At 40.2% G+C, this 26,079-nt stretch overlaps 1 protein-coding gene across 1 annotated transcript in view; it reads right to left on the reverse strand.

Moving 5' to 3' along the window:
* Positions 1 to 1,294: 1,294 nt before the first annotated feature.
* Positions 1,295 to 26,079, reverse strand: part of BMERB1 (bMERB domain containing 1) — a 50,000-nt gene continuing 25,215 nt past the window's right edge. The window contains exons 3-6 of the mRNA XM_018067420.3: positions 10,293 to 10,366; positions 7,558 to 7,672; positions 5,932 to 6,014; positions 1,295 to 4,658 (exon numbers count right to left, since the gene is read on the reverse strand). Coding sequence (XP_017922909.1) covers positions 4,546 to 4,658; positions 5,932 to 6,014; positions 7,558 to 7,672; positions 10,293 to 10,366 — 385 coding nt within the window. The 3' untranslated portion in view covers positions 1,295 to 4,545. The remainder of the gene's footprint in view (positions 4,659 to 5,931; positions 6,015 to 7,557; positions 7,673 to 10,292; positions 10,367 to 26,079) is intronic.

Consider the following 26,079-nt stretch of genomic DNA (forward strand, 5'->3'; position numbering starts at 1 on the left):
GGAACTACAAATCTGGCAGAACTCTTTCACTAGAGTGTTCTGAACTTCAGAATCCAACAAAATAAAGAAGGGCAACTAAACAGAACTGTTGTGGCATCTCACAGCTCCATGGGCAAAAGTAAAGAGCTCCTGACTTTTTTTTTTTAATTTTATGGCATATTCTCACTTAATGGAACTGCTAAGTGGAACAGTCTGCCAGAGTAAGTGCCAGGCTTGCTGCAGGTTCAATAACCAATTTTAAAGTAACTACCTAAAAAACTTACTTACCAGAAAACTCTCTGTAAGTAGTATAATTAATATCCCTCCTGAAAATAATGAATATCCCTCTTTAAGAGGAGGAACAATTTATAAAAACTTCCTATAGCAACACCACCAACCTTATAATCATCACTCTGTAATTGCATTTTTTTTTCAGTAGCTGTGAAATGTTTTTAAGTCTATGAATGAGTAAAATCCCTCATAGCACTTGGTATGTGATTGTGATTACCTTTAAAAGGTGAGTTTGACTGGAAATGCTGCTTTGGTATTGTGCTGCAAACATTCCCACTTCTTTCATTCTCACTTTATTTTAAGCCATCTGTTTTAAGTTAGTAAAATTTTTATAAGTCATAGAAGTCATGATGGAAATTATTTTTTTGTCTAAAATGACTAGGGCTTGTTTTGCCTGCCATGATGTAACAGGACAGATGTGTTGCATGGTGAGCTATGGTTTAACTTCTGTTTCTATTAATAGCATCTTTCCAGCATACATTAAAATTAATGTATTCCTTCTTGAATAGACTATTTTGATGTTTAGTATTACATAGATGGATAAAATTAGAAAAAAATCATAGTTCAAGTGCTATACATACACTGTAGAAAGCAGATTGATCAAAATGGCATTCTCAATTTATAATTAATTTCTGAAATGCCACTTCGGGGTGTTATTTCGGAGTTTTCTGTAGAGTAAAAAAGGCTTCACTAGGATAGACCACTTTTAAGGCCTTTTTTAGATATGCTTGACTAGTCCTATCTAATGCTTAGCTGCCTCACATCTAGAATATCTAAGATTTTGTTTGTTTTTTCCTCTTATGGCTGATTACTGCTGACAGTGTTGCATGTGTTTTCTGAAGTTGGGTTTTGGTTTTTTTCAGTGAGAAGATCCTTTATTTAGTAGCATCACTAACTTAGGTAAGTGTTCCTTTCTTGCAGAATAGTAAGCCTATTCTTTTGGAAAAGTGTAGCAGCTCAGGAAGTGCATCCCACTTCCCTTCACAACCGCTGATCTCCTTCAATAACAGGAAGAAACAAATGCTTAGTATAACACAGCAGCTTAGTTTATTTGGAAACATGTTTAACTTGGAAGAGATTCAGTAGGCCTAGGGGAAGGTACAAGAGAACCACTTGCTGGTGGAATTGGTGATCTGTACAAATAGCACTTCAGCACTTTTGTCTCAGTAGACAATAATCCTTTCCTGAACAGTCATGTTTACCAGAGTGTCAAATCCACCTCATATTTTCTTCTTTTTCCAATGCCTTGCCTTCTTTCTGAAGTGATAAACAGCCAGGATTTCCAGAAGAGCTTTTGGATGCTGCAGTCCATCAATGTCCCTCTTTGCAGAGAGTAACTGATATCTGAAAATCAACTCTGAAATGACGCCGGTTACTCCAGATAGTCACCTGTAAGATACTTGTCTGATATTCTCCTTTTATATATGGGGGGTTCTATAATGTGTCATGTTCACAGGATCATGCAAGTTATAAAGCCTCTGATTGCTCTTGGGATATTCAGTGATTTAGTCTGATTTTTTTTAAAAATGAGAACCAAGATTTTTACACTTAATTCCTTCCCAAGTTTAATTTGTTTAATTGCAGCCATTTTCTTGGACATAAGCCATTAGGGCTCTGCTTTGTTCTGGATGGACAGCACTGTAAACCAGTGGTGAACACAGCTGAGAATCTGACCTCAGTCTAAAAGACCCAGGCCTTTATTGCTGAGCAGCATCACTGACCCACTTCTAAAGGAACCACTGGTGCACTGCAGGCAAGTTGTTCAAACCCACCCAAATAACAACAGAAACGAAGCATTTGTGAATTAAAAACTAAAACACACAGAAAACCTTTCAGCTGAGCCAAGGCAGAACTTATGAAAATGAAGCTCACTCTCATGAACACTGGTGCAGTTCAAGTCCCTTTGGGGCACTGGCTACCAGTGCTGAACTGTAGAAATCTTGCACATTCATACCTGCTGTGTTTCTTCTTTGCTTTAATTAAAGGACAGGGCTCTGTAGCCTCCTCATGTGTTGCATCCCAGGAATGTCTGTTTCCTGTTAATGAAATATTTTCATGGAAACCTACATTGTAGCCATCTCACTTTTCTTCCCAAGAGACTGAATTCTGTGCAGCATGTAGGGATCAGCCCTATCACCAGCACAGCCTGGTTAAAACACTGATGTGCAGAATTCACCTTGTGCCTTAAAAACCACGTGCAAAGTCCTTCTGGACCCTTGACTTACCAGCTGATCTTCCTAAGGCTTGAAGTTTGGTGCTTTGCTTTTTCCCTGACTTCCAATTGCCTTTATTAATGGCACTGGACATCTGCCTCTTGCTTTAAGTTACTGATAACTCATGATGTCTTAACTGGGCACCAGCAAATTCAAGAGGCTGTTGAATTTTACAGAAGCCAGGGGGTGATTCTTTCCCCCCAGTGTATGTTGTCCCCTACAAGCAGTTTTCCCTGTCCCTGTTAATGCACACAGGTGCTGTAGATGTTAACAGTGTGATGCCACGTTTATCAACAAGGAAGCAATAACTGTATCTGACTATTCAGCCTTTGGACATGTTTTGTTCTCTTTTCTCCATCTTTGGTCAAAGTAATTAAAGTGCTTCATGTCTTAGTGGAAACCTTTTGTGGTTTTTTTCCTCTCTGATCCTTAAACCTTAAGGAACTTTGTGATATAGGTTCCTTGTCTCAAGTGAGTCTGCAATACTGAAACCAATTATTCTGGAAATACAAATGTTTTTCATCGAATCAGTCTGTGCTAGGGATTAGGTTTACTTTGTACAAGGATAGTCTGAGTTACTTTAGATGGTGTCTATTGCCTTGAATCTTAATAAGGTATTTTTTTCTCTCTAAAAAAATAACTGTTATCCTTTTTGGGGTAACTGCTGTTAATTTTTTCTCCTTTCCTATACTGTGGTTCCTTTGTATATAAGCACACACTTCACTTAGCTGGCTTCACAAAATGGAAGTTCCTCTTGTGAAACTTTATTCTAGGAACTTTTTGCTATCTGTTTGTTATTTCTAAGCCTGAGATTTTCACACTAGATCCATATAAGTTTATTTTACTATTTACACCTATCACAGTACATTTATATGGAATACCATCACACAGACAAACCAGCTACTGACAGCTAATATAAAGATATTAGATTCCACAAGCTTTAATCTGCATAGAGACCAGAAACACATTTAATGGTGAAACACAGATAAGTCTTTCTGTATTTCCCTTAATTTTAAACCCATTTTGTATAGAATGTGATTTTTCTGCCACAAATATCTACTTATGCATTTGCATATTTGTTTTGTGGTAATTTGTCTTGGGTGGTTTGTGTCTTCCTGTGCTTGATAGTTTATATTTCTTATGATCACAAAATATACAATTAATACTTGTTTTAAAGCATTGTTTAAATATTAGTTACATTTTGTTTGTCTTCCACTCTTCTCCCAGCAACCTCCCAGTGATGTGTAATCTCCTACTGCATGTAGTTTCTAGAAGTGGACAAAACTGTCTGGGTGAACATTTCTCTGACCCCCTGTGAGGCAGAGACCTAAAACAGAAGTGACACAACTTTGGGCTGCATCATCTATTTGCAGATTACTGTAGCTGTGCCTGCTAAAGCTTTGCCAGAGATTTATTTCCCCTGGTGCAAGCAATATTAATTTGACTTGAGTAATTCAGAAATCATATGGGATATAAAAATCTGTAGCTACTTGCAGCATCCTTGTCACTGATCTCATTCTTTAGGAAGAATTTGAAGTGAAGCTCCACAGCAAAGTAGTTGAACATCACACAAGTCTGGCAAGTATTTTGTATGCAACATCAGTTATCTTAAAGTTGCTTCATCTATCAGTTGTGCTATATACAGCATTGTTACTTGTGGCTTTTGTTGTGAAAAGTAACCAGAATAGGATAGTTCAGCAAATTTTGAGTGCAGTTAGTCACAGGGGAAAAGGTACAACAAATTCTTATATTCTTAGCCTATTAAAATTGCTGGTTTACACCTTAGTGGATAAAATATACCCTCTTTTCATTCACTTGTATCACTGGGGTGTTTCTGACTCTACTACTTATCTCTTCTGGTCCCTGGACAGCCACTATATAGATTTCTTGTTTTAGGCATGCGTGAGTGATCCATGCAACAGTGAAGAACCTGCCATTGTACAATCCATTACTGTTGTACCAGTGCTCTTGACTCCATTAGCAGGATGCTGTTGTTTCCCCTCACCAGACAGTTCCATTCAGTGAAAACATTGAAGAGACAGACAGGGTAGAAAGCCCAGAGCTACATGATGTTGCATTGTGTGGCCCCACAACAATCTTTAATAATTGCCAACCCCGCTTTGGCAATGGTGGGCTTGCTTGGAGGAGGTTCTGCCTTCTTTTCTGCTGGGCTGCCTGCAAGGTTCAAAACAGGACACCATCAGAACCAAGAGCTGGTCAAACCATTTCTTCCTGCTCCTGGCTTAAGGGATGCAAACCCTTCCTGCTCTCTCTCTCCACCTTTCCTGAATTTTTCAACTCTTTGTTTGAACAATACACTTTGTGGTGGTAACCAAGCTGAAACTGTTCAGGAAGTCTTATCCCTTCAGGGAAGGGTGTTAAGAGGGGCTAAAAAATCCAAACCTCTGAATGGGAGGGTAAACTTGCATCTTCTTCAAGCCAGGTGTCCCTTTTCACAGCCATAGGGTCAGATAACAGGTCCTTTCACAAAGTCCTCTTACTGTGTTTAGCTCCCAACAACTAAGGAGCTGAAGAACAAAAATATTCCTAGAATTTATTCTCTCATCAACTTGGATGTTGTAATTAGGAGAACAAGATAAAGGTAGGTTTTCATTTTTGGGGGTGAAAAGAAACTCATTATCTCTAAAACTGCATTTTAAAGCAATGACAATAAAGTAAACTAACAAGGAAGATTAGTCATGCTCCCTATGACTGAGGGGGTGTAAATAATTAGTGATGCATCTTAAAATGTCTCTTTCCAACCTTGAACTTCAGTCATTCCAGTCCCTCTGGAAACTCTGGAGCAAGATCTTTGTCTGTGCAGAGTGGCACCAAAGTCACTTTCTAGGAAGGGCACCACTCTCACTTTACAACCTCCCTGCCTAAGAGCTCAGCTTGAGACAGGCCAAAATCAACCTGAGAACTTTTAGGCTCATGCTGTGACTGTTCTGTTTGAAAGCTGCAGTTAAAAGCTTCCAAGTAATCCACTTTAGTTTCTGAAAAACTACTGTGTTTGACATTCTGTCTACAAGTGATTTGGGTTGAGGTGATTGAAAAGCCTGTTTCTGTTGGTAATATGTAAGAAATTTGGGTCAGCTGTGGAGATTTGCAGTCTTTTCCCTAGTTTCCATTTTGCCTGCAGTAAACCAGGCAAACTTTGCTTCAGATAGTCTAGCATGGGTCTGAAGAGGTTTTTGTCAGTTATTTTTGCAGAACCAGACAGGAAAACGATTAACAAAAATTAAGTTGCTTACAAAAGCAGGTTATGGCAATGTGTACACAAATATACTTTGCATACTTAAAACATACAAAGCAATTTGCAAGTGGCCATAGGTGACTGGCTTTTGCCAGAGGCTGGCCCAGCACAGCCTTTGAAAATGTTTTTATCTATTTGTCACTGGAGTTTTTTGGTTTTTTCTTGTTTTTTTCTTAATGTTTAGGAACTCACTGGTAGGAGACTGTGTTGCTTTGTCTATGGGTTTTAACTTGGTGCGAAGGAACTCGGCCATCTCTCTGTCTTCTTCTTTCTCCCTGGTGGAAAGAAGGAAAATGAATGTTGCAGAAATGAGAGTTTTCTCTGTAAATGGGACAGTAAAACCTAGAGCAGGTAGGATCAGGTCACTTGTAAACAATTAACTTCTTTATTCTTTTTAGAAACACTTAATTTTTCCGCATATTAAAAAGCAAAATATTTACCTAAATGAAAACAGTAACAAACTTCTTGTAGAATTGAGAGGGAATTTTCCCCAAGGTTCTTTACTTGTCCCTGATAGCACTGCATTCATTGTATTCCCCAGTCAGCAGACTGAAGCTGTAGTGGATCACCTATTTCTAAGTTGGCCTCCCAAGTGCTTCACGTGCTTCCTGCCCAAGTGAAGCAGAGGATACTTCTTGCTGTGCTTGTGCTGTTTGTTAAAAGGCCTGCTTAGACCAAACACTGGATTTCATGGTCTTCTGCTGTTCCAGGTTATCAAACCCAAGTATGTTTCTCTTTGCCTGAAGTTGACAGCATTAGGCCCAAAATAAAAGGATTGTGTTGTTAGCCCTGATTGTAGGTACTGACAACACTTCTGTGTTTCAGTAACAGCCAGGGAACTAACATTAACGGGGTGCTGATTGAAAACCTTGCTTTAGAAGAAAAGCAGATTTTATTATCAGAGTTACAGAAAAGCCTCAGGTCCTGCTGCAGGTGTCAGTGGACACTGATGGATCCCACCTGCACAGTGCCCAGCAGGACATTTGCAGGAGCCCAGCCTTAGGTTTTGTGTCCAGGCTGCTGCTGAGCTGCTGTGCTGTGCATGTGGAACTCACAGTGAGAGCTCCTGGTTGCATTTCTAGCTCAGGCTGCTTGTCAGCTGCTGCCTTTGGCCAGCTCTCTTTGATCAGCTGCAGGACTCTGGAAAGCTTCCTTTTATCCTCTCCTTGCGTAGAATTTAAATGTGTTGGAGGAGATACTGTCATTTTGGATAAATGGATTGAGTCTCTACTGTTGAAAGAGAGGGGGAGGTAATAGTAAAACTGACTTTGTAGAGTGTTTGGGTCTTAAACAAAACATTGGGTTTGGGTGTTGGGATTTCCAGCAAAAGCTGGAAGTGAACTTTTAAGGAAGGCTACAAGTTTCTCAGCACGTTTGGGTGAAGCTACTGAGATGTGACCCTTCTGTTGCTTATGGTTTAGTGTTTTAGGTTAGGTACAGCTGTGCTAGTGAGTGACTTTCCCCCCCCCTTTCTCCCAGCAGGGTTGGAATAGTAATAATCAAACCTGACCATATGAATAATAATAAAAAAAAAAGGTGGACTTAGATGGAGGATTCTCTGGTAGCAGCAAAATCCTTTCCTTTTAAATGATAAATGCCCAGACACTTTCTGGTAGGAAAATAAGAGACCAAGCCCCACTGTAGTTGTAAGTAGAGTAATCTAATTCTAATGATTTTCCTATGGAACCAGGAGGAGGCTTTTCACTTGGTGAGTTGTTTTGAAGGACCATTTAATTCTCTCTCATTAATGTTCATATAAATTTTGTCACTCCATGCAGTGTAGTATTAGGCTTGTGGAATCTCACTCCTGGTTCTTACCGTAATCTTTCCACCTCTGCATCATCTACGAGGAAATCTCTTTTTTGTACCAGCCGATGAATCTTCTGAATCAGTTCATCCTCTCTTTGTTTCTCCATCTTTGTTTTTTCTTTTTCTGGTCAAAAACAGAGAAAAGAGACTATTACTTTGGACACTGCAGCTGCCCAAGAATGAATTGCTGATTGAAGCCAATGGTTCCTCAGACATGAGTGGCCAAACCCCAGCAAGCCTGGTCGCTGCCTCTTTGCTCTCTTCCACTTGATGCTGTTGAGCCTGATCAGCTTAATGGTCTGAAGACCCCACAGGGCTTGCCAAGCCTACTTTTAACATTAAATTACCCTGCAAGGCATTGCTTTCAATTTCTTTAAAAGCTTTGGCAAGAAAACAGTCCAGGATGCTTTGTTAAAATCCATGGTACAAACTCTGACCTCAGGGGAAATGAGATCACACCAAAAGGAACTATTTCTCTGCATTTCAAGACAGGTTTTGGCTGTTGACTATAACATGTTTTTTCTACTCTGGTAAGGCAGGAGAGCTGCAAATCCACACAAATAGCACCAACTGTAAACTGTGGAAAAATAAATGGAAGTTTATTTTCCCTATGCTTCAAAAATCTGAGTAAGTAATATGTATCCTTGTTAATTGGCCAGTCTGTAATGGCTAGGTTGTCTATAAACAACAATATTTGTGACATGAAAGATGTGCCTGTCACAAACTAAGAGTTGTGAATGTTAGGGATTACAGAGCTGTTCTTTTAAGATTATGAAGCCAAATGCATTCAAGGCAGAAATCTTTAAACCTGGTAAGTGGAGGAGAGATGAGAAAGCCAGAGGCAAATCTGAGCTCACAGATTTGCTTAAACTGATGATTTTGATTAGCTGTGAAGACACTTTGCATTAAATAAAGAATTTTGGTTTTGAGCAGTAGAACTGTGTTTAGAAAATTTTACAATTCAGTACAATAAGAACTGTGGGGAGAAGGGCAAGCTGCCTGCAGTCTGCATCTGAGCTATGTTATGTCTGCTGATTTAACCTATAAGACACTTTAAAAACAGCTAAATGGATCAAACACTTGAAAACAATTGTTTAATACAGCTTGATTTTGGATCATGGGCTTCAGGATGCTTACTGCAAGGAATTTCTGCAATAAATTCATTCCTTAATAAGGGAGATAAAAGCACCCTGAATATGTTTTTAAGACAATGGAATTCATTAGTCTCAGTCTCAGAGTTGTAAATTTGTAATGTAACCTGAGGTTTCATTGCCTGGGATATCTTTTCTGTGGTTTATCTTTTAGAAGTGATAAAGGAAGGTGGTTATTGACTGCTATGAAGATTTAAAGGCCTCTACCTTGTTACCTAGGGAGAATTCCTGTAATTAATGTTGAATTTGTATCTGAAAAAAAAGAATGCTCAGAAATCACTGCTTTTTCTTGCTTTGCCTCTTATGTCTATGGAGTAAGGACTCTCTTCACTTTTGAGTAAAAGCTACTTTCTACTTCCTTTAAATCTATCCTTTTCCTAGTTGAGATGTGCTCTCTCATTATATCCTTTGTGCCAAATATATGCAATCTGAACTGTGGGAAAGTACTGCATATTCTGTGTACTAAAAGACTGATTCCATGTCTACTGAAATTGGCTGACCTGTGTCTGCTGAAAACAAAGAGCAGATCTCTATGCAAATCCTGTATCTAAGAGCAAAATTATGATGGAGATACTGTGAATTAACCCATTTCTGGAAGATGTTTTTCTAGGTTAGGCACATGCTGTGTCAGCACTTAGTGCTGTGTTACTGCCAGCAGCTGCTTTGTCTTTGTTAAGACCAAGCTATTCTTGTGATTCTGCCTAAAGATGCTGCTGCTGGAACTGCACATACTTGATTCTTAAGTTTGCTGAGGTTTGCAAAGTGCTAAGGAGAACCTGCTGTTTGTGGATCTCTGCTTAAGGCTTTGTGACTGGAAAATAGTTTCTAAAAGATTGAAAAAAAAAACCCAAGTAACAAGAACACCAAAAGAATGAGAACTGGTCAACCCTAACTGTAAGTTAAAAGTAGGGCCAGGAGAGCTTGCAGATTTGAAGAGGTGAAGCAAGGGGCATCATTCATAGGTATTTTCTAGGGTTATAATAATCCCTTCCATTTAAACCAATCATGAACCCACAGTGTTATCAAAAATTTAAAATATGTCCTGTAAGTAACTAAGAAGTATAAAGAAAGAAAAAGTAAGCAATGTTATGAATCCACTTCTGTTGGATGCAAAGCAGGGAAAAAGTTCTTACACAGCTAAGAACGTGTGGATTCAGAGTAGACCTGTTTCCTATGAGTGATTTAACTACAGGTGTGACAAGGAAAAAAAATCAATCACATTCACAGTAGTGATTATAAATCCCTCTCCCTTCCCCCTTTTATCTGATATCTCAGCACTGCCTTTTCTAACAATCTCTGTGCCCCTTGGTTCCCTAGAGAGTGCAAGAACTAAGGAAATATGCATCTTGTTTGAGTGATATTTGCAGGGTTGCTGCCATGGGAGCAGTGAAATACAGCATGGAAAGAAATTTAGAGGCCAGGAGCTGAAGGCTGGGCAGGAAAATGGGAAGAAAAAGAAAGGACTAGAGGAAAGAGGTATGAAACTCAACCTTGGTGGGAAGAAATTCTATTGGGCAGAGGTGGGTGATGCATGGGAGGGGTTGGTGTCAGGAACACAAGTATTATCCTAATACTGATGGAGATAGCCATTACCTGGGATTGCTACCAAACTCTGCAGCTCTTTCTTAAGGTTCATAATGTCTTTGCACAGCTGGATGTCATCCATCCTGCAGAAACAGAAAAAGCATAATTTGGCATTTATTTATTTTGAGGTCTTGTGCTGTGGGTGAATGTCCTCCATGGTTGATGTTGAATGTTTCAAATCCTTCATGTGTGCAGAGAGTCCATTAATATTAAGACACAGAAGACAGCTTAAAAAGAAAATAAATTGTAACATTATAAGAAACTGCACCTTCAGTTCTAATTGAAACTGATACCTCTCCTGAGAGCTGCCATACTGAATTATCCCCCTGGAAGGTAGCACCCTTCAGCATTAGCTTCCTGGCAAATGTTTTATTTTAATGTCTCATCCATATTGGCAGCCAAGGCTCAGGTGTTGGCTCCAAGGGCTGCATGAGGGGATTCCATTTTGAAATCACACCCAGAGTATGAAAACCAGCCTTTGGGATCAATTGTACATTCTCAACTTGGATGTCGTCAACACTGTCCTTGCCCAGGGGTCTCGGAGTTCTTCTCTCCCAATCCTGTGCCTGAAGGGTGCATTTGCCTGTTGCTTGAGTACCTGAAGGCAGCTGAAGTGCCATCAGAACAGGGGTTGTCACTGTGGTGTTTCAAGAGAGCAGAGCTGAGGGACTGGAGTACGTGAGACTGAGCACCCAAAGGATAAATGCAGCCAAATTATTGAATTAAGTAAGGAGAGGAAAAAGCAGGTGTTTCTGGCACAAATAAGATTTTAATCACAACCTGGGAGCTTTTATTCTCCCTGTTGCCTCTGCATAGAATGCAGGTCTCTGCAGGGAGCTGTCCTTCAGCTGCTTTGCTCATGTTAGTAAAACATGTTCCTTTTATTATTTGCTGCTCTGGTTAACTCTGTCTTGCCTGCTCTGCTACTTTCATTGTGCTATGACAGCTATTCCTGCTGCCTTTTTACCCCTCTCATCCCAAAGTATGACAGTGGAATATCTCTCATAATAATCCTTATTGCTGATCACTTTTCCTTGTTTATGTACCCTGGCACCTCCACTGAGGATCTGCTCTCCCACTATTCATCTGTCTTGGAAGACTCAGTTTTATTGGGAAGATCAGCATGTTGGCCTCAGAGCTAGTGCCTGGTTCACTGCTGTATGTGTTTAGGCAGAGATGATTTTACTGATTACTATTCTTACTTAGGCTCCCCATATTATTCATGCTCATCACAAGCAAAGCCTGTTTTACTCTTGAGATCCATCATGCTAAATGGTACTGAAATTACTTTTATCAATTAACAATATTAAACACTATTCTCTCAGGAGAATCACTACACAAAAAGTGCTGGGATATGAGCAAGCCTCAAAGCTCCTTATCTATTCAATGTTCTTGCAGTTTGGATGTCATGTTAATATATTTGAGTGAAGTGACCATGGTTAGCAAAGATGATGTTTCTTGGCAAGAAATGGTCAATATTAAACTGCTGTATTCAAATGATATTTAAGGGCCAGACTCTCAACTAGTCAAGAGAACAGGGAGTTCTCCATGATGGACAGAGAGAGGATTTTTTTTTTTTTTTCCTTCATTGAGTAGATTTGACTTCATTCTGGGAAGCTCTGAAAGATACTAATTAAAATATTTTACTGCATCAGTTTGGCTCCCAGCCTTCCTTAGGGAACTCCCAAAAGCTAATGGCACTGCTCTTCTCTGAGGATTTGCAGCAATTTAAAATATCATTGGCAGTATGTTCCAAGTGAGCAAGATCATTAATGTTCAGTAGTCCCTACAGTCCCTGTGCCCAATTTCTGGCAAAGGTAGTGGCCTTGTATTGCAACTGTAGTTGCACTTCCTCCCCATTATTTTGGCTGTATTTTGTAATTTGGCTGCAGAGCATGGAGCTGGGTACTCTCCACCTATATTCTTAGTACCTTTTTCCTGAGGTCTAAACGTTGTTCCTGCCTTGTAGTTCACAGGAGAGAAGTAAATATGTGGCCAAAGCACTTAAGGGCTGCAACAGCTCTGTGACAATCTGAATTCCAAAAGTCATAAGCCAGATGACCTCTCCAGAGCCCCAGTTCTGTAGGCTAGTGCATTTTGATGATGGAAAAAAAACTAAACCTGCCATCTGTACCAATCCCCTTAAGCACATGGGACATCTTTCTTCCCATCTGTGTCAAACAGCCTTTGTGTTTCATCCACTCCATGGTGCCAATTAGTGGAAAAGTAAAAAAAAAACACCACCAAACTAGATATGGGACCATGTTAAGATTTCATCCATCTGACTTAATCAAAGTAGGAACTATAGTTGCCTGTAACTATAAACCACATGCAACATCTGCTAGCAAATAATACTGAATGTAGGGCTCCAGTTGCTGTCCTGGGCAAGAGTCACCTTGTTGGCCTCAAAGAAAAGGGAAGAAGAAGAGCTCCTGGGAAGGAAAGCTCTTAGAAGGCAATTCAGTCTGTACAGGTACTATGAACCTTCCTCTCTTCCCCCTTAGCTCTGGTTGGATGTGAGCAGTTACAGAAATCTCAGAAGTTAATGCTGCTTCTGAAAAAATCCCAGTGGATTTCTCATTTGAAAGCTGGATACTCATAAGGGTTTGACTGAGAGCATATTTGTATAACTGTCAGACCTCTTTAGGGAGTAAAAAGGGCTTTTGGAAATCTTAAGGGCAGCAGCAATCTGTGGAATAGAGGAAACAAAACTGCTTTGGGTCCCTTAAGCGACAGAGAAGCTGGAGAAACAGCTTCTCTGATTTTGTAGCACGTTCTCTCCTACAAGTCAAATCTATCAGTGCAAGACAGGCTGGAGGAGAAGTCACACAGACCATTGTCCAGCTAATTCAAAAGCACTGTTACACTCCCTGGGTACCTGGTGCTTTCTCAAAGGAAGGCAGCACAGTGAGGTTGTTGATCTGTGCAGAATGCAACAGCTTTTCCCTACAGATCCAACATGGGAAAGGGACTAGAACGGCACCTGCAAAGCTGCTGGAGACATTTACATAGAATTTGCAATATACAACCAGCCTTTGCTGAGCTCTGTTCTCTGGAATAGATAGTACACTCTTTCCAGTCCCTGTGAAATCATTTTTCACATTGTAGGAAAAACATCAGTGCAGCAAAAGGCAGTCACAATATGGCAGTTTTTCCTCCAGAGCTGGGTTTTAAATGTCTGCCCAGGAATCTTAAACACATGAGTTATGAGTATGATAAAACATTTCTCTTCTTAAGAGCCCAAACCCATTCCTGGAGCAATTGCAATAGTATTGAACTAGGGATGAATTCTCAGTGTGCTTTCATGTATTCCTGACACGCTGCCTGCAATTCTGCTTTTCTCTTTGTTGATGGCTTATTGCAAAACACCCTCTGTATGCCTGGAGATACCACATAAGTACGTATTATTCTCTTCTCTCTTGGTATTTCGAGCTATATCATCAAAACCTAAAAGCTGATTCTCTGTTTGCCAGAAAAAAAAAAAAAAAAAGATAAAATAGCTCATAATGAATAAACAGCCTAAGCAAAAGATTTTCTAAACATGTCACAAAATGACAGGAAAATAAGTGGGTCGGAAGAGTCTGCAGTAATCTGGCACAGTGACTCAGCCCTATTCCATGTTTCTGTGGTCCAGTAACCAGGAGAATGCTCCGGGCACTGTCATTCCCATATAATCCACAAGTGAGGTGACAGCATGAGTCACCTCTGCTGTGCACCATCTGGACTGAGGGGGAGCAGGGCATGGAAACAGGGAGGAGACCTCCCATTCAGCTGTGCCTTGGCAGGTCTCAAAGGCTGTGGAAGATAATGGGAGGCAGGACTTGAAACATTCTGTACCAGACACAGAACAATTGCTTTGCTTCAACAGAAATTATTCCTTAACAGCTAAATTCTTCTAAATTCTTTTTAGCCAAAGAAATAAAACAAATTTTATTACCCAGTGTAAGACCTAGGTACCATCTAGAGACATGGATAGGAAAATAGCAAAAATTACAGTAAAAGATTGTAGGAAAACCACTAAACACTCACCTTAATGGTCAGCTAAAGAAAAAAAGACAGCCAACAAGGCAGACAAATAATTAATACTTGAGAGTAAGAACTATTAATAACAGCTACATAAGCATCAGGTATCTTTTTCATTGATTTCAGGATGAGCAGAGCAGTTCAGTGTGTCTAGAGAGCTTCTGCCTTTGCTGAATGACTTTCAAAGCTACAAATAGATCTGTGATCCCTCTAGCATGGCTGTGAGAGGAGGTCTGAGATTCTTTTGTTTTGTTATTGCATTAAAGGGCTTGAAGTTAAAAAAGGAATGTAGAGCAGTTTTGTTGGTTTCCTTCCCTCACTTCCAAGAGGGTTTGCAGGCACTCAGGTTATTTTTAGTTCTGTTTTAATATATTCCTGTCCCAGGAGTAAAATGCTTGTAATTGCTGGAGTTTCTGAAGACTTTGATAGTGTCAGCTGAGGAGATGGCCTAAGAATCAAGTGTCATGCTAAGTCACAAGTTGACATGATTATGTTGTGTCTGAAGAAGGTCTCAACACAGAGGTAGGAAGATCATCTCCTTGGTGGTGTCACCAACAATTATGCTGAACACCAACCAAGAGCAGCCAGTAGTGACAGAAAAATTCGGGGGACTGAGAGGTCTGTAGAAATAAAGAGATTTGCAAGAGACAGAGATGGTGATGTGTTGTCAAGACACAGATTTGAGGGACTCCAGTGGTGGCTGCCTTTGGGGACTGCAGGAGTTTAAGGCTTTGCCAAAGCTGTGGGGAATCTGCAATGCTGAAAGTATTTTTGGAATACAAGAACACAATAACTTTATGGAATCATAGAATTGTTAAGGCTGGAAAATATCCCTTAGATTATAGAGTCCAACTGTTAACTCAGCACTTCCCCATGTCCCCAAGTGCCACATCTACATGTTTTTTAGACATTTCCAGGGATGGTGGCCTCACCACTTCCCTGGGCAGCCTGTTCCAATTCCTGATCACCCTTTCAGTCAAGAAATTTTTCCTAACATCCAATCTAATCTGATCCCCATCTGATGCCCTTCTTCTACATTTGACTCCATTTTGTCCCTGTCAACTCAGTTTAGCTACTTAAAGCTTCTAATTCTAAATCTGCAAAATCACAGGCAGCATTTAATGAATATATAACACCTTGTCTGAGTCATTATGATGTGTGTTTATCACCTTATTATTTAGTTCAGAACCTGGTGCTGCTCAGGCTGGAAGACAAAGAGCTGGCAATGAAGGTAACAGATTGCTGACCAGCCTGCTTGGCAGGTCAGGTTACAAATCAGAGTCCTATGATTAACTTGAACTATTAGAGTACGTGTGTCTAACTTCTCTTGTTAAAAGTGCTCTCTGCTGGAGGAACAGTGGATGGAAGCGCTGGACCACAGCTTGCAAAGTAATGTTGTAATTCAGTTGTGGTTTCAAAGAATTGAAGATGGCATGACTTGAAAATTTCAGTCCCTGGAGGGTCATATTTAAGGCATATTTCCCAGAAATTCAGAACAGTGTCTAAAGAAGCTGTCTGTTTTTCATTTTCACTGACATTGCTAAATTCTCTTGAGCTTGGCCGTCTCCTCTGCCAGCTGTGAAGTTTGACTGTCAGCTGCAAGAGGAACAAGAGGAGCTTTCCTAAAAATGCCCCCCTGTGGAGGGGAATATTTCTCCACATGGCAAAAATTGACTATGTTAATTTGTCTAAAAACACACAATAGAGAAGTCAGATTTAAATTCACAAGCATCTAACCTTTTTGCAGTAGTGTACAGAAGACTGCATGTAAAAGCACAGGGTAAACTTCTGTGCCTGGTTCATTTATATTGCCTGATAGTTTCCTTTTTTGTTACTAGGCACCACAAGGAGGAAGCTCTAGGTTTGGCTGTGTATTGTCTCTAGGAGAATTGATTATAAATTTCCTTCTTAATCTGCCTCCATGTTTGACCTTTTCTTATTTTGAAAACCAGAAGAGCAATCATTTGTTATCAAAGCTGAAAAAAATACAAAGGTATCTGGTATAAAATTAAACATTGAAAGTCCATATCAGGACTTTACAAATCAGTATAATCTCCTAGTTATAGCAGAAGGCAAGTGAGAAAGACCAGTGAAATACCACAGGGCAGGAGTTGCACATTATTACAGAACATCCTTGCCTGTAGGAAGACCAACTGTGCAAAAGGATGGGCCCCAGTAATTGTGGATACTGTATACACATGATGTGTTCTGATGGTCTCAGGGGACACGATTGATTGTACCATCCACTCATGCAAACCAGACCACAGGTAGCTAAGAACTGGGACACAAAAAACAGTTTAGGATTAAAGGTTACATTTGGAAATACAGTGCTAAATTACTGGACTGAAAATGACTACAATGAAAGAATAAAGCTGCTTCCTTTTCTATTAACAGCATTTTGTGACAAGCACAACATATATTCAATGTAGAAAATGCTATTTAAGGAAATTCTCTATTAAAGAATTATTTTCCTATCTGTCTAACAGAGATGATGATGAAAATTCTTTTATATTTTTTTCCTTTTCTAAGACATAAACATCTCAGCTACCAAGTAGTTAGTCTACAATTAATTAAATACTTTGCTAATTATATGCTTATCATTATACACCACTAAAAAAAATGCTTTTCCCTTCTGAGCACTTTAATGCACCATTTTTACAGCTGAAAGTGTAATGTCATGTTTTCCTCTGGGGTTGGTTTGTTGCTGTCAAACAGGGCAAAGGAGATGGGTCTGCAGAGAGATCAAACTGAACAAAGGCATTTTTTCTTCCTCTTCTAGAGCTGATCTCTATACTTTTAGCTTAAAGTGCCTAGTCCAGGACTACACAGTTCTGTCCAAGAACTTGTTCTTGAGGATTTCAGGCTTCCATGTGAAGAGCTGGGAGACCCTCACCAGAGCTGGACCTTCCAGGAGTTCCCAGTTCTACAATGGGCACGCTGACGTCCTTGAGGCTCCCAGATCCATGGCAGTCCCCTAGAAATGCTGTCCCTAATCTCAGAAGCCTCAAGCTTTGACCATCTGACAGCTTTCATTACAAAACCACGTTGAGCCATTTCCCACCCTACAGTTTCCTGGTTATTTCCTCGAGGAATCCCGATATGTGCAGGTGAGACACCATTGCAGTGTGTTTGGGATGGGGAAGGTCGATGGGGACTCACTGTCCCAGCCACAATTTAATCCTGTCTTGCAGAAGAGCATGTGCCACACCTGGCTGTATCCATGGCACAGCCATGGTATCCCTCACACAGCTGGACTTGGTGTTTTCCCTGTGTGTTTCCCTCGGTGTTTTACCTTATCTTAAGAAGCTGACAACCTGACATGTATATTTATTGAATAATATATATCATCACAAAACTGCCTTCTTCTCTACAGCATCCTGAAGTGCATCCTACGTTTCTAGAGCAAGATACAATCAGGGGAAAAAACCTGAAGGAAATCACAGTAAGTGATACTGTATTGTTAAGATTCTGGAACTGTGAAAGAGAAAAGATTTATTACTCCTTTCCGTGAAAAGATGGTTCTTATCAGAAAACACTGACAACAACTCTATTCATGAACAAAAATCTGGTTTTGTTGGTGTTATTTAATTGCACTCCAGTTACAACAAGACGTCTACTCAGAGAAAAGCATCAGATGCTTTACCTGTAAGTAAATAGTCCTAAGAGAATTCCATGCTTAACCTTAGATGAGGGAAAATTGTTAATATACAGTACAAATGAAAAAGTAGCAAAGAAAGAGTCAAAAGTACCCAAGAAAGCACAAATCAGAACACCTGCTTAGCAATATATAACCAGCAACTTACCACTGTTATTTACATCTCTGAGCCTCTCCTTCCTCTCACCCTTCCCCAGGGTGGTGCTCAGTGTGTGGCACTGTTGCCACATGTGGCATTAAGCCAGTGAGAAATCATAGCTAATGTTACATTAGTGAGATGCTAGAAACAGAGATAAAGTATCTGGTTGAAGAACTAATTAAAATTTGAAATTATCTTTTAGTTCACACAAAGAGAGCAATCATTGCTGCTTTTTCTCACTCGAGAACAGAACACTCCATGTACACAGGCTTTGCAGTAGTGTATTACTTTCTGAGTTCAGCCAGTAATGAGAGACTGTTTCCTGTTCCCACTTTTTGTCTACTGGACTTATTGCCTTCATTTAAATTAAAACATAGAGTTTCTAAGTTGGTTTATTTAAGGTTATCATCACCAAAGGAATTAACCTCTCACTTCTGCAGTTCTTGTGTAGTTTGGTGTTGCTTCCCTTTGCAGTGGTTGCATAAAGCCAGGCAATCCACAGACATTCCTTTTTGTACTTAAAATACCAATGTGCTGTGTGTACTGCAGGAGACATAAAGGTGAGACTCTTATCTGACCTCTGTGGATGTGTTACTGTTCTTAGAAGGAATATGGATTATATGTTTTTCTCCATGAATTTGCCCTAAGTTTGAAATTCTACCATTATACCCAATAGCCTACAAAATGACCATTACCGACTGTCTCACCTTTACTACTACTAGCAATGGATGCATCAATGTCACAGCAGTAAACCAGAGATTTATGGGTTTTTTGCAAACTGGAAGAAGAAAAAAATGGTTAAAAAGGCATGTAAAAAGAAAGTCAGGCTGATCTGAAGCAAGGAAAAAAAACTAAACTAGGGATTAATGATGTACTCTGGACAGGTAATGAAGCTGTGGGACTACTGGGATGAGTTTATTGCCAGGGCAAAGTTAAATTACAACAAACTAATCTACATAAAAGGTCTTGGATTGCAAGTAAGCAAAGATAATAGTGTAAAAAACATGAATAGATCTATGGAGAATTTGGATGATGTAGGTGTTATAAGCACTCTGGACAAGAGGGAGTCATCTAATAGTGTGTAGTGAGAGTGTCCAAAGACAATTTTAATCCTGCAAAGTCAATGTGGAAGTGAATTTGGCTTCTTCATAGCATTAGTTTAGTAATGTAATGACAACACAGACATTAAGCAAATATTTTGTTATATTGATAATATTTTTACAGATTAAAAAAGTTTAACAAGTACAATGTTTTCAGTAATTGCCTACAGCAACCTAATAGTGCTTCCTGTTTAATATCTTCTATTCCCTACATATTAAAAAACTGCCATTCAGTATCACCTACATGGCAGAAATAACCATCCCAACACAGCTATCACAGGTGGAAGCAACTTCCACAGTTTCAGTTCAAGGTCATCCAACATAGCTGGCTTCAAGTTTTGCTTCCCATCTGGAGAGCCAGCAGTATCAGGTCCTGGCAGATTTCCCAAAGAAAGTGTTTCATGATGGCAGTGGATGCTGTTTTATAGGCATTTTTCACAGGCATAGGCAGTGACTGTGGGTGATGTCACCTATACTATTAATATTTACTGGGTCCAAACATGCTAATGCATTTTAAAATGCATGAATTTCACACTACAAATGATTTTGAAGTTCGGTTTTGATCTGATTTGTATCACAGAGAGGTCTGAGGTTTTGCTGCCTGTCTCTGTCAGCTGAACTGAGCTAACACATGCATTATCCATTTTTACAATCATGTCTTTCAGCACAGTAGATTTCCATGCCCCCAGTGATGTGAATCCTACACTGCTTCTGAAGACAGACACATCCATAGCAGTAACACATTAAATGTGCAACAAAGAGGATGCTGCCTGAGCAGCTCCCTCAGCTTTTGGATCTGTTATCTCACCAGGAAAGAGAAAAAAAAAAAAAAGGAAGTGGGACAGGAGAATTAGGCAGGAGGATAGAGTGTGCATGTTCTGAAGTGGTATGTTTGCTTTCTTTAACAGCACAGACAGATTGAACACTTACAGTTTGACCCAAAACTCTTTTTATAGTGAGCATTTTAAGAAATAAGCTGAGAGAAGCCTGAGAAGCAAATGAGGGGGAATCCTGGCAAGCTATAATCTGGTGCTTTTCCGTACATATTGTCTCCTTCATATCAATACATGCAGACTTCTCAGCTATTCTAAAAATAAACCCAGAAGAGCTGGAGATAGCATATGATGGCTTCAAGCTATATTTTCATTTCCTGGGCTGGCTGGAGATGGTCACAACAGCTCCTGGCATAATTTTATGAAATTTCATAGAATCAGAAGCACTGAAGGAGAGATGCTACAAACAGCCACAATTTCTACATAACATGGACATATCCTGAGGAGGTTCATCCTAGGCACTAAGTGAGGCAGGGTCTCAGGACAAAAATAGGATTTGATAATGTAATTACAGACCAAATCACAGGGCATCTGCTCTGCTGTGACTGTGGCTGCCTGAGCTAAAATGGATTGTGCAACGTAAATTGTGGCATTACCTAATTAAGGAAGGCTTGATTTTATAATCTGAAAATTGTTTCCATATAAAATTCAGGTAAATCTTCCTAGCAAGCAGGTAATTCTTCATAGCAAGCAGGTGTTCAGCTGGAAATAAAAATTTCTTTTTATCCATAAAAGGAAAACCAAGAATTATCAGAATGCTGGTCTCTTTTAAAGTATACACTACAGGAAGAACCATTTCACTGTGGTATACAGCAAACATTCTGTTAAACAGATAAAAGAGTTCAGCTGCTTCCCTTGCTTTTCAAATCAAAAAATTTCACAGGACAGCTAAGAATATGCTGTCACACATCTAATTTTATTGAGCTTGACCCAGCAGCATTAAAAAGCTATGTTCTGCAATAAAGAAACATCACAAATTTGAAAAACAGAGATGTCAATTAGAGTTTCTGTACTGTATGTTTTTGTTTCACTTCAGAGTTCCGCAAAGTCACACTGTTTAAATGTATCTTTATGTGATCACACTTTGTCTTTAAGCACTTTAGTTTTTTATTACTGAAATGAGGTCTCACATGATGTATACTGCACTAGAACGGGATTTCCACTTCTCTCTGCAAGGCAGAGACAAAAGAGTGTACAAAGGAGTGCAAAGCAGAAAAATCACATGTATTGAAACTGCATGGACATTTCTGCCTTAACACTTCTTGCTGTTTCACTTTTAAACAGGGTAAAACTTGTTTCCAGTGTTCTCAGATTGTTTTTTCTGTATTTTGAGGAAGTTTTTTTTACTACAGTGGTAGGCAGACTATGGCAATATCTGTATTTGTCTAAGAGTAAACACAGGTATTCCCCTCCAACAGTGAATTCTTGGTCTGTCACTATAAAACAATATGTGTCGCTCTGTGGGACTGGGGACAGCACATCATTTGTGGGTCTGGTATAGAGATGTGGTGAAATTGCAACAGATATCTTCCGCATTTTAAAATAATTCTGATGGATATTAGTACATGTGTGTGTTGTTCACCAGCCAGGAATGACGCAATTTCTGGAAGCTGTCAGCAGCTGTCTGTCAGATTGTTTCATTTTCAGAGCTGTGCCCTGTAGACTGCACTGAGGTCAGGTTTGGACAGGAGTACGTGGCCCTCTTGGGTGCTGCACTTGGGGTGATCTGAGCAAGTGAGTGGTTTTATTGAAGAACAGCTAGAGGACACATGCATTTAACAGCCCTGCGTCCAAACACTCCCCCATTTTCATAGTGGCCTTCAGGAGCCATCTCACCATTGCTCTGCGGCCTCCCACGAGAGCCAGGAGCACTGGAGGTGGTTGCTGGAAAAGCACATTTTTTTGAAGGCTATACCTGGCAGCCCACGGCCCCCTGTGCCACACAGCCCAGCAGACAATAAGGGCAGCGCACAGAGTTTGGGAGGAAGGATAAAAACTGCCCCAAGCTGTTGCGGGAGGGTGTGTCAGGGGCAGGGGCCCTGCAGTGCCCCACAGGCAGAGCAGCCATTTTGTGTGGCTCATTTTCATCCGTGAGGGTGAGAGGTTTGCACAGCCTTGAGTGGCTCTGCAGTGGAAGGGCCCTACGAGGGACTCCTTCTAAGTTTTAAAAATAAACTGTACCCCTTAGTAAAAGAATTTTTGCTGCCCTTTCCCTTATTTAGCCAGAATAATAAAACTGCAGGCAAGTGATGTATTTTTATCTGGTGATTGACTGCAGTATTACTGAGTTACTGTTCCTTACTGAATGTCCAAATCTCTTTCTAAAGGTGGAAAAATTCTTCCTGAGGAGATTAACCTTTCTGTTGATGGTCCAGAGCAAAGACCGTGAGTAATTTTAATATCCAGTACAGCACAAAGCAACTTGCTTATTCACAGTATGACTTGCAAAGAGGTGGGGGGAAATTGAGAAACTAAAAAAAACCCAAGTTTTGATGTTTTAACTCAATTACAGAAATGTATGTGAATTTTTTTTCAAATGTAATTGAAATTTTGCTCACTTTGATTTCTGAAAACTGAAAATCTGGGTTGGTTGAATTAATGGTATGTTTGACAGACACAGGCTAACAGAGACACAGAGCCTGCTTGGATATGTGTGAGAAAAAAACTCCTATACATATAGTTTTGTCTGGTTTTTTTGAATGCTACTCTGTTCCACTTTTTAAGCCTAAAGCTATTAAATCCTTTTATACTGCCTGATTCTCAAATACTTTAGAACTTGCTTTGAAATAATGATGATTAAGTATCTGGCTTTTTTTGCTTCACCATCCCACTCTTTATTTCACCCTGACCGAGTGACTCTTCTAGCGATGATGAACTGTTCAGTAAAGATTTTATTTAGATACTGAAGTGTCACCAACTGTGAATGCCGTAATGTAACATTTGTAGAGTGACGCATGAGCAACAGGTTTCATTTTATCCCTTTTGTTGTCCTACAGACTTCATTAATCAGGCTGGACAGGGCTCTGAGCAACCTGATCTAAATGCAGACGTCCCTGCTCACTGCAGGGTGTTGGACTAGATGGCCTTTAAAGGTCCCTTCCAACTCAAACTGTTCTGTAATTCTGTGTTTCTCTAAGGACTCCCTCATGTAGAATTCGTATCACTTGAAGAGAGACACGTGCTGTACAGATCACAGCTGAGGAACTGCTGGAGAGAACACTATATTATCGATGATCTCACATAGCAGGAATAGGTTTTACTAGTTCACACACAGAACTGTGAAAACTGCAAACCAACTCCAGGGCCACTGAATATCTAGAGCTTGCTAGGGTTTTTTTTTATTTGGGTTTGTTAGGGTTTTTTACTGGCTGATATGCTATTCTGGAGCAGTTCTCTGCCACATGTGTTTTGTTTGGGCAAAATGCTGACATAACAGTTAAGGATGTGTTGTTGCAGAGCTGTTTTAAACATCAGTACCCGTGAGTTTTATTATTATCCCATCTTGATCTTCTTTGTGCATCTTCTTCAAGGAAAACAGTAAATTCAATTAGCAGCCTTAGAGCATGTTCCTTTCATGCAGGATTGAACCTGCATCACTCCGACACGGGAAGAGCTTGCTGATTTCCAGCAGCATCAGGTCTAGCTTGCAGTGTTTTGTTTTCTTAGTGTTGAGTGTGAGTATTTTTAAACACAGTGTCTGTGCCGTGAAGAGTTGTGGCAGTTGCTGGTGTGTGTAAGTATTGCTGACAGGCTGTGTGTGCCTCTGACAGGCTGTGTGTGCCTCTGACAGGAGGGAGCCATGGCCACTGTTAGGGTTGGTGACACATTCCCAGCACAGCTACGATGTACTTTCTCCCAGGAGAAGCAGGATTTGACTACATGTGAATAAAAAGATCAGTCAGACAGACAGACAGTGAGAAGAATGAACCATTACTTCAAAAAATGTAGCTAGAAATGTAAGCCGTGGCTGGATGTGTGATACAGAATTATTTCATTGTGTCCATGCTTTTATAAGAACTAAAAAACGCCTAGTTTAACTCAAGAGAATTTCTATTCTGTTGCTAACAGCATGAGGGGAAAAAAGGAGAATACACACATACCACGCATTTTTCTCTATTACCATGTGTGTGTTTTATCCCTTTTTTTATGATTGAAGAAAAAGCTAAAGCAGTTGCAAGAACTAAAGAGATGTGGTTCTCATTAAAGCTGGTCTGGAACTCCGTGGCCTGAGCGTAGGTGTAGTGCTGCTCGTTAGCAGCGTTCAAAGTCCAGTCTGCCTTAAACCTGTCTGAGGCGGCTCGGTTTCTTGTGCTTGGTTGTATAGGTCATTCCCAGGAGAATCTAGTCCTGTCAGAAGAAATCAATTACTAAAATTCGTGACCTACATACAGACTTCTGGTCTTGGGACAGTGGCATTGCATTACTTCAGGAATCAACTGGAAAAAAAAAATACGGCCACATATAAAGTCTTCCATGACATGTCTATGTATTAGAATGTATGTAATTTGCTTAGTTAAACAGATACAAATCTTGGACCACTGAGGTAACCATGACTTGTGGTGTTAACCTCAGCAAGAAGTCACTAAAATACATTTGGTATTAAAAGATGTTTGTCATTGAAGACAAATGCAGCCAAGTCCCTCTGTCAGTGTAAATTGTCCAGCATGAAAGGCAGAAAAGAATAGGTGCTGCTGTACTGCTTGGGTACCACTAGCAACATGCTTCTCTCTTGACAGGAATAAATCGCAAAAACATTTTCAAAAATCAGATAAAGTCAAATAGACTGTTTTTTTGACTCCTAAAAGCTATTAAGGGAAGCATGTTCTAATTCTGGAGGTCTTTGTTAGTGAGAGAGACTGCTTTTACTTTCAGACTTGATGAACCAATATGAAGAACTTGGCTGTTGTAAATGGGTGCAGAAAGATGGGAAGCCTACACAGGGTGGGAAAAGTCATGATCAGTGAAGTCCTGGTTTGCAGGTAGAGTCCCAGTGCAGAGACAGATGCTATCTCACCACTTCATTCGGTGGCATTAACAAACTGAATTTAACTGCCTCAAGGATTAATGAGCAGTATCAGGATGTTCTGCCACAGAGCAGGGAGCAGCTGGGCTTGAAAGCTGTGTGAATATCCCTGGAAAAGTGGTCATCTTGGCTCGTTGCAGCTGAGGGAATGAGAGGGTCTGTGGCAGTGTCACAGACCTCAGTCCCTCTTGCTGAAGACAGTGATGGCAGCAACAACCTTGACTTTCTGTGACTTAGAAAGGACAGACTGGGGCCATCTCTGGCAGTGGCTGCCTCTGTCCCTTGCCTGCTTTGTCAGTACCTGGGGCCAAGCCTTGTGGGGCCTCTGATGCTCAGAAGAGCTTTCCTGCCTCAGCCAGTGAACGGCTGGGAATGCTCCTGGGCAGCTCCAGGCAGAGTGTTAGGAGGAGACTTAAGGCAGGAAGGGAACTGTTGCACAGTATGAACGTTGGTTCTATTCCCCTTTCAATAAGCAATCTCTTCTGTGTTAAATCCCTTACTCAAACACCTGCTAGGCAATACAGAGTAAAGAGTGGGAGCATGGGGAAATGAAAAGAACAGACTGGATACCAGAACAAACAGAACAATCGCTCTCATTCACTGGGACAGTTTATTTCAGCACTTTGTTTGACATAGAAAATGTCAGGAGAAGTGCAGGGTCAATGATGAGGCTTCTTCTGGATTAAATTTATGTACAAGCCAATAACTAAGTAGTTATTTGACTACCAGGAGCAGGTGTGACAAAACCTTTCCTGTTTACTTTATTTATACCACTTCAGCATTATTAAAGGTCAGTGCCACTATTACCAGTCCTTATCTCCAAAGGTGTCTAAGCAGTGATTCTGGGCAGAAGTCTTCTGGATAATACTCAAAGACAGATGTCTGTGCTGTTTGTGGGTGTGGTTTTCAACTTCCAGCAGTGCAAGTCAGGGCACTAAAATTAACCTCCAGATGTAAGAGACGAAGTACTTTGTACTTTAGCGTGACAAAAGAGCAACTGAATTTTTTCAGACTCCTGAAGCT

The sequence above is a fragment of the Manacus vitellinus genome, unplaced genomic scaffold, assembly GCF_001715985.3.
Source record: "Manacus vitellinus isolate BGI_N305 unplaced genomic scaffold, ASM171598v3 scaffold_12_pilon, whole genome shotgun sequence".
Lineage (NCBI taxonomy): Eukaryota > Metazoa > Chordata > Aves > Passeriformes > Pipridae > Manacus > Manacus vitellinus.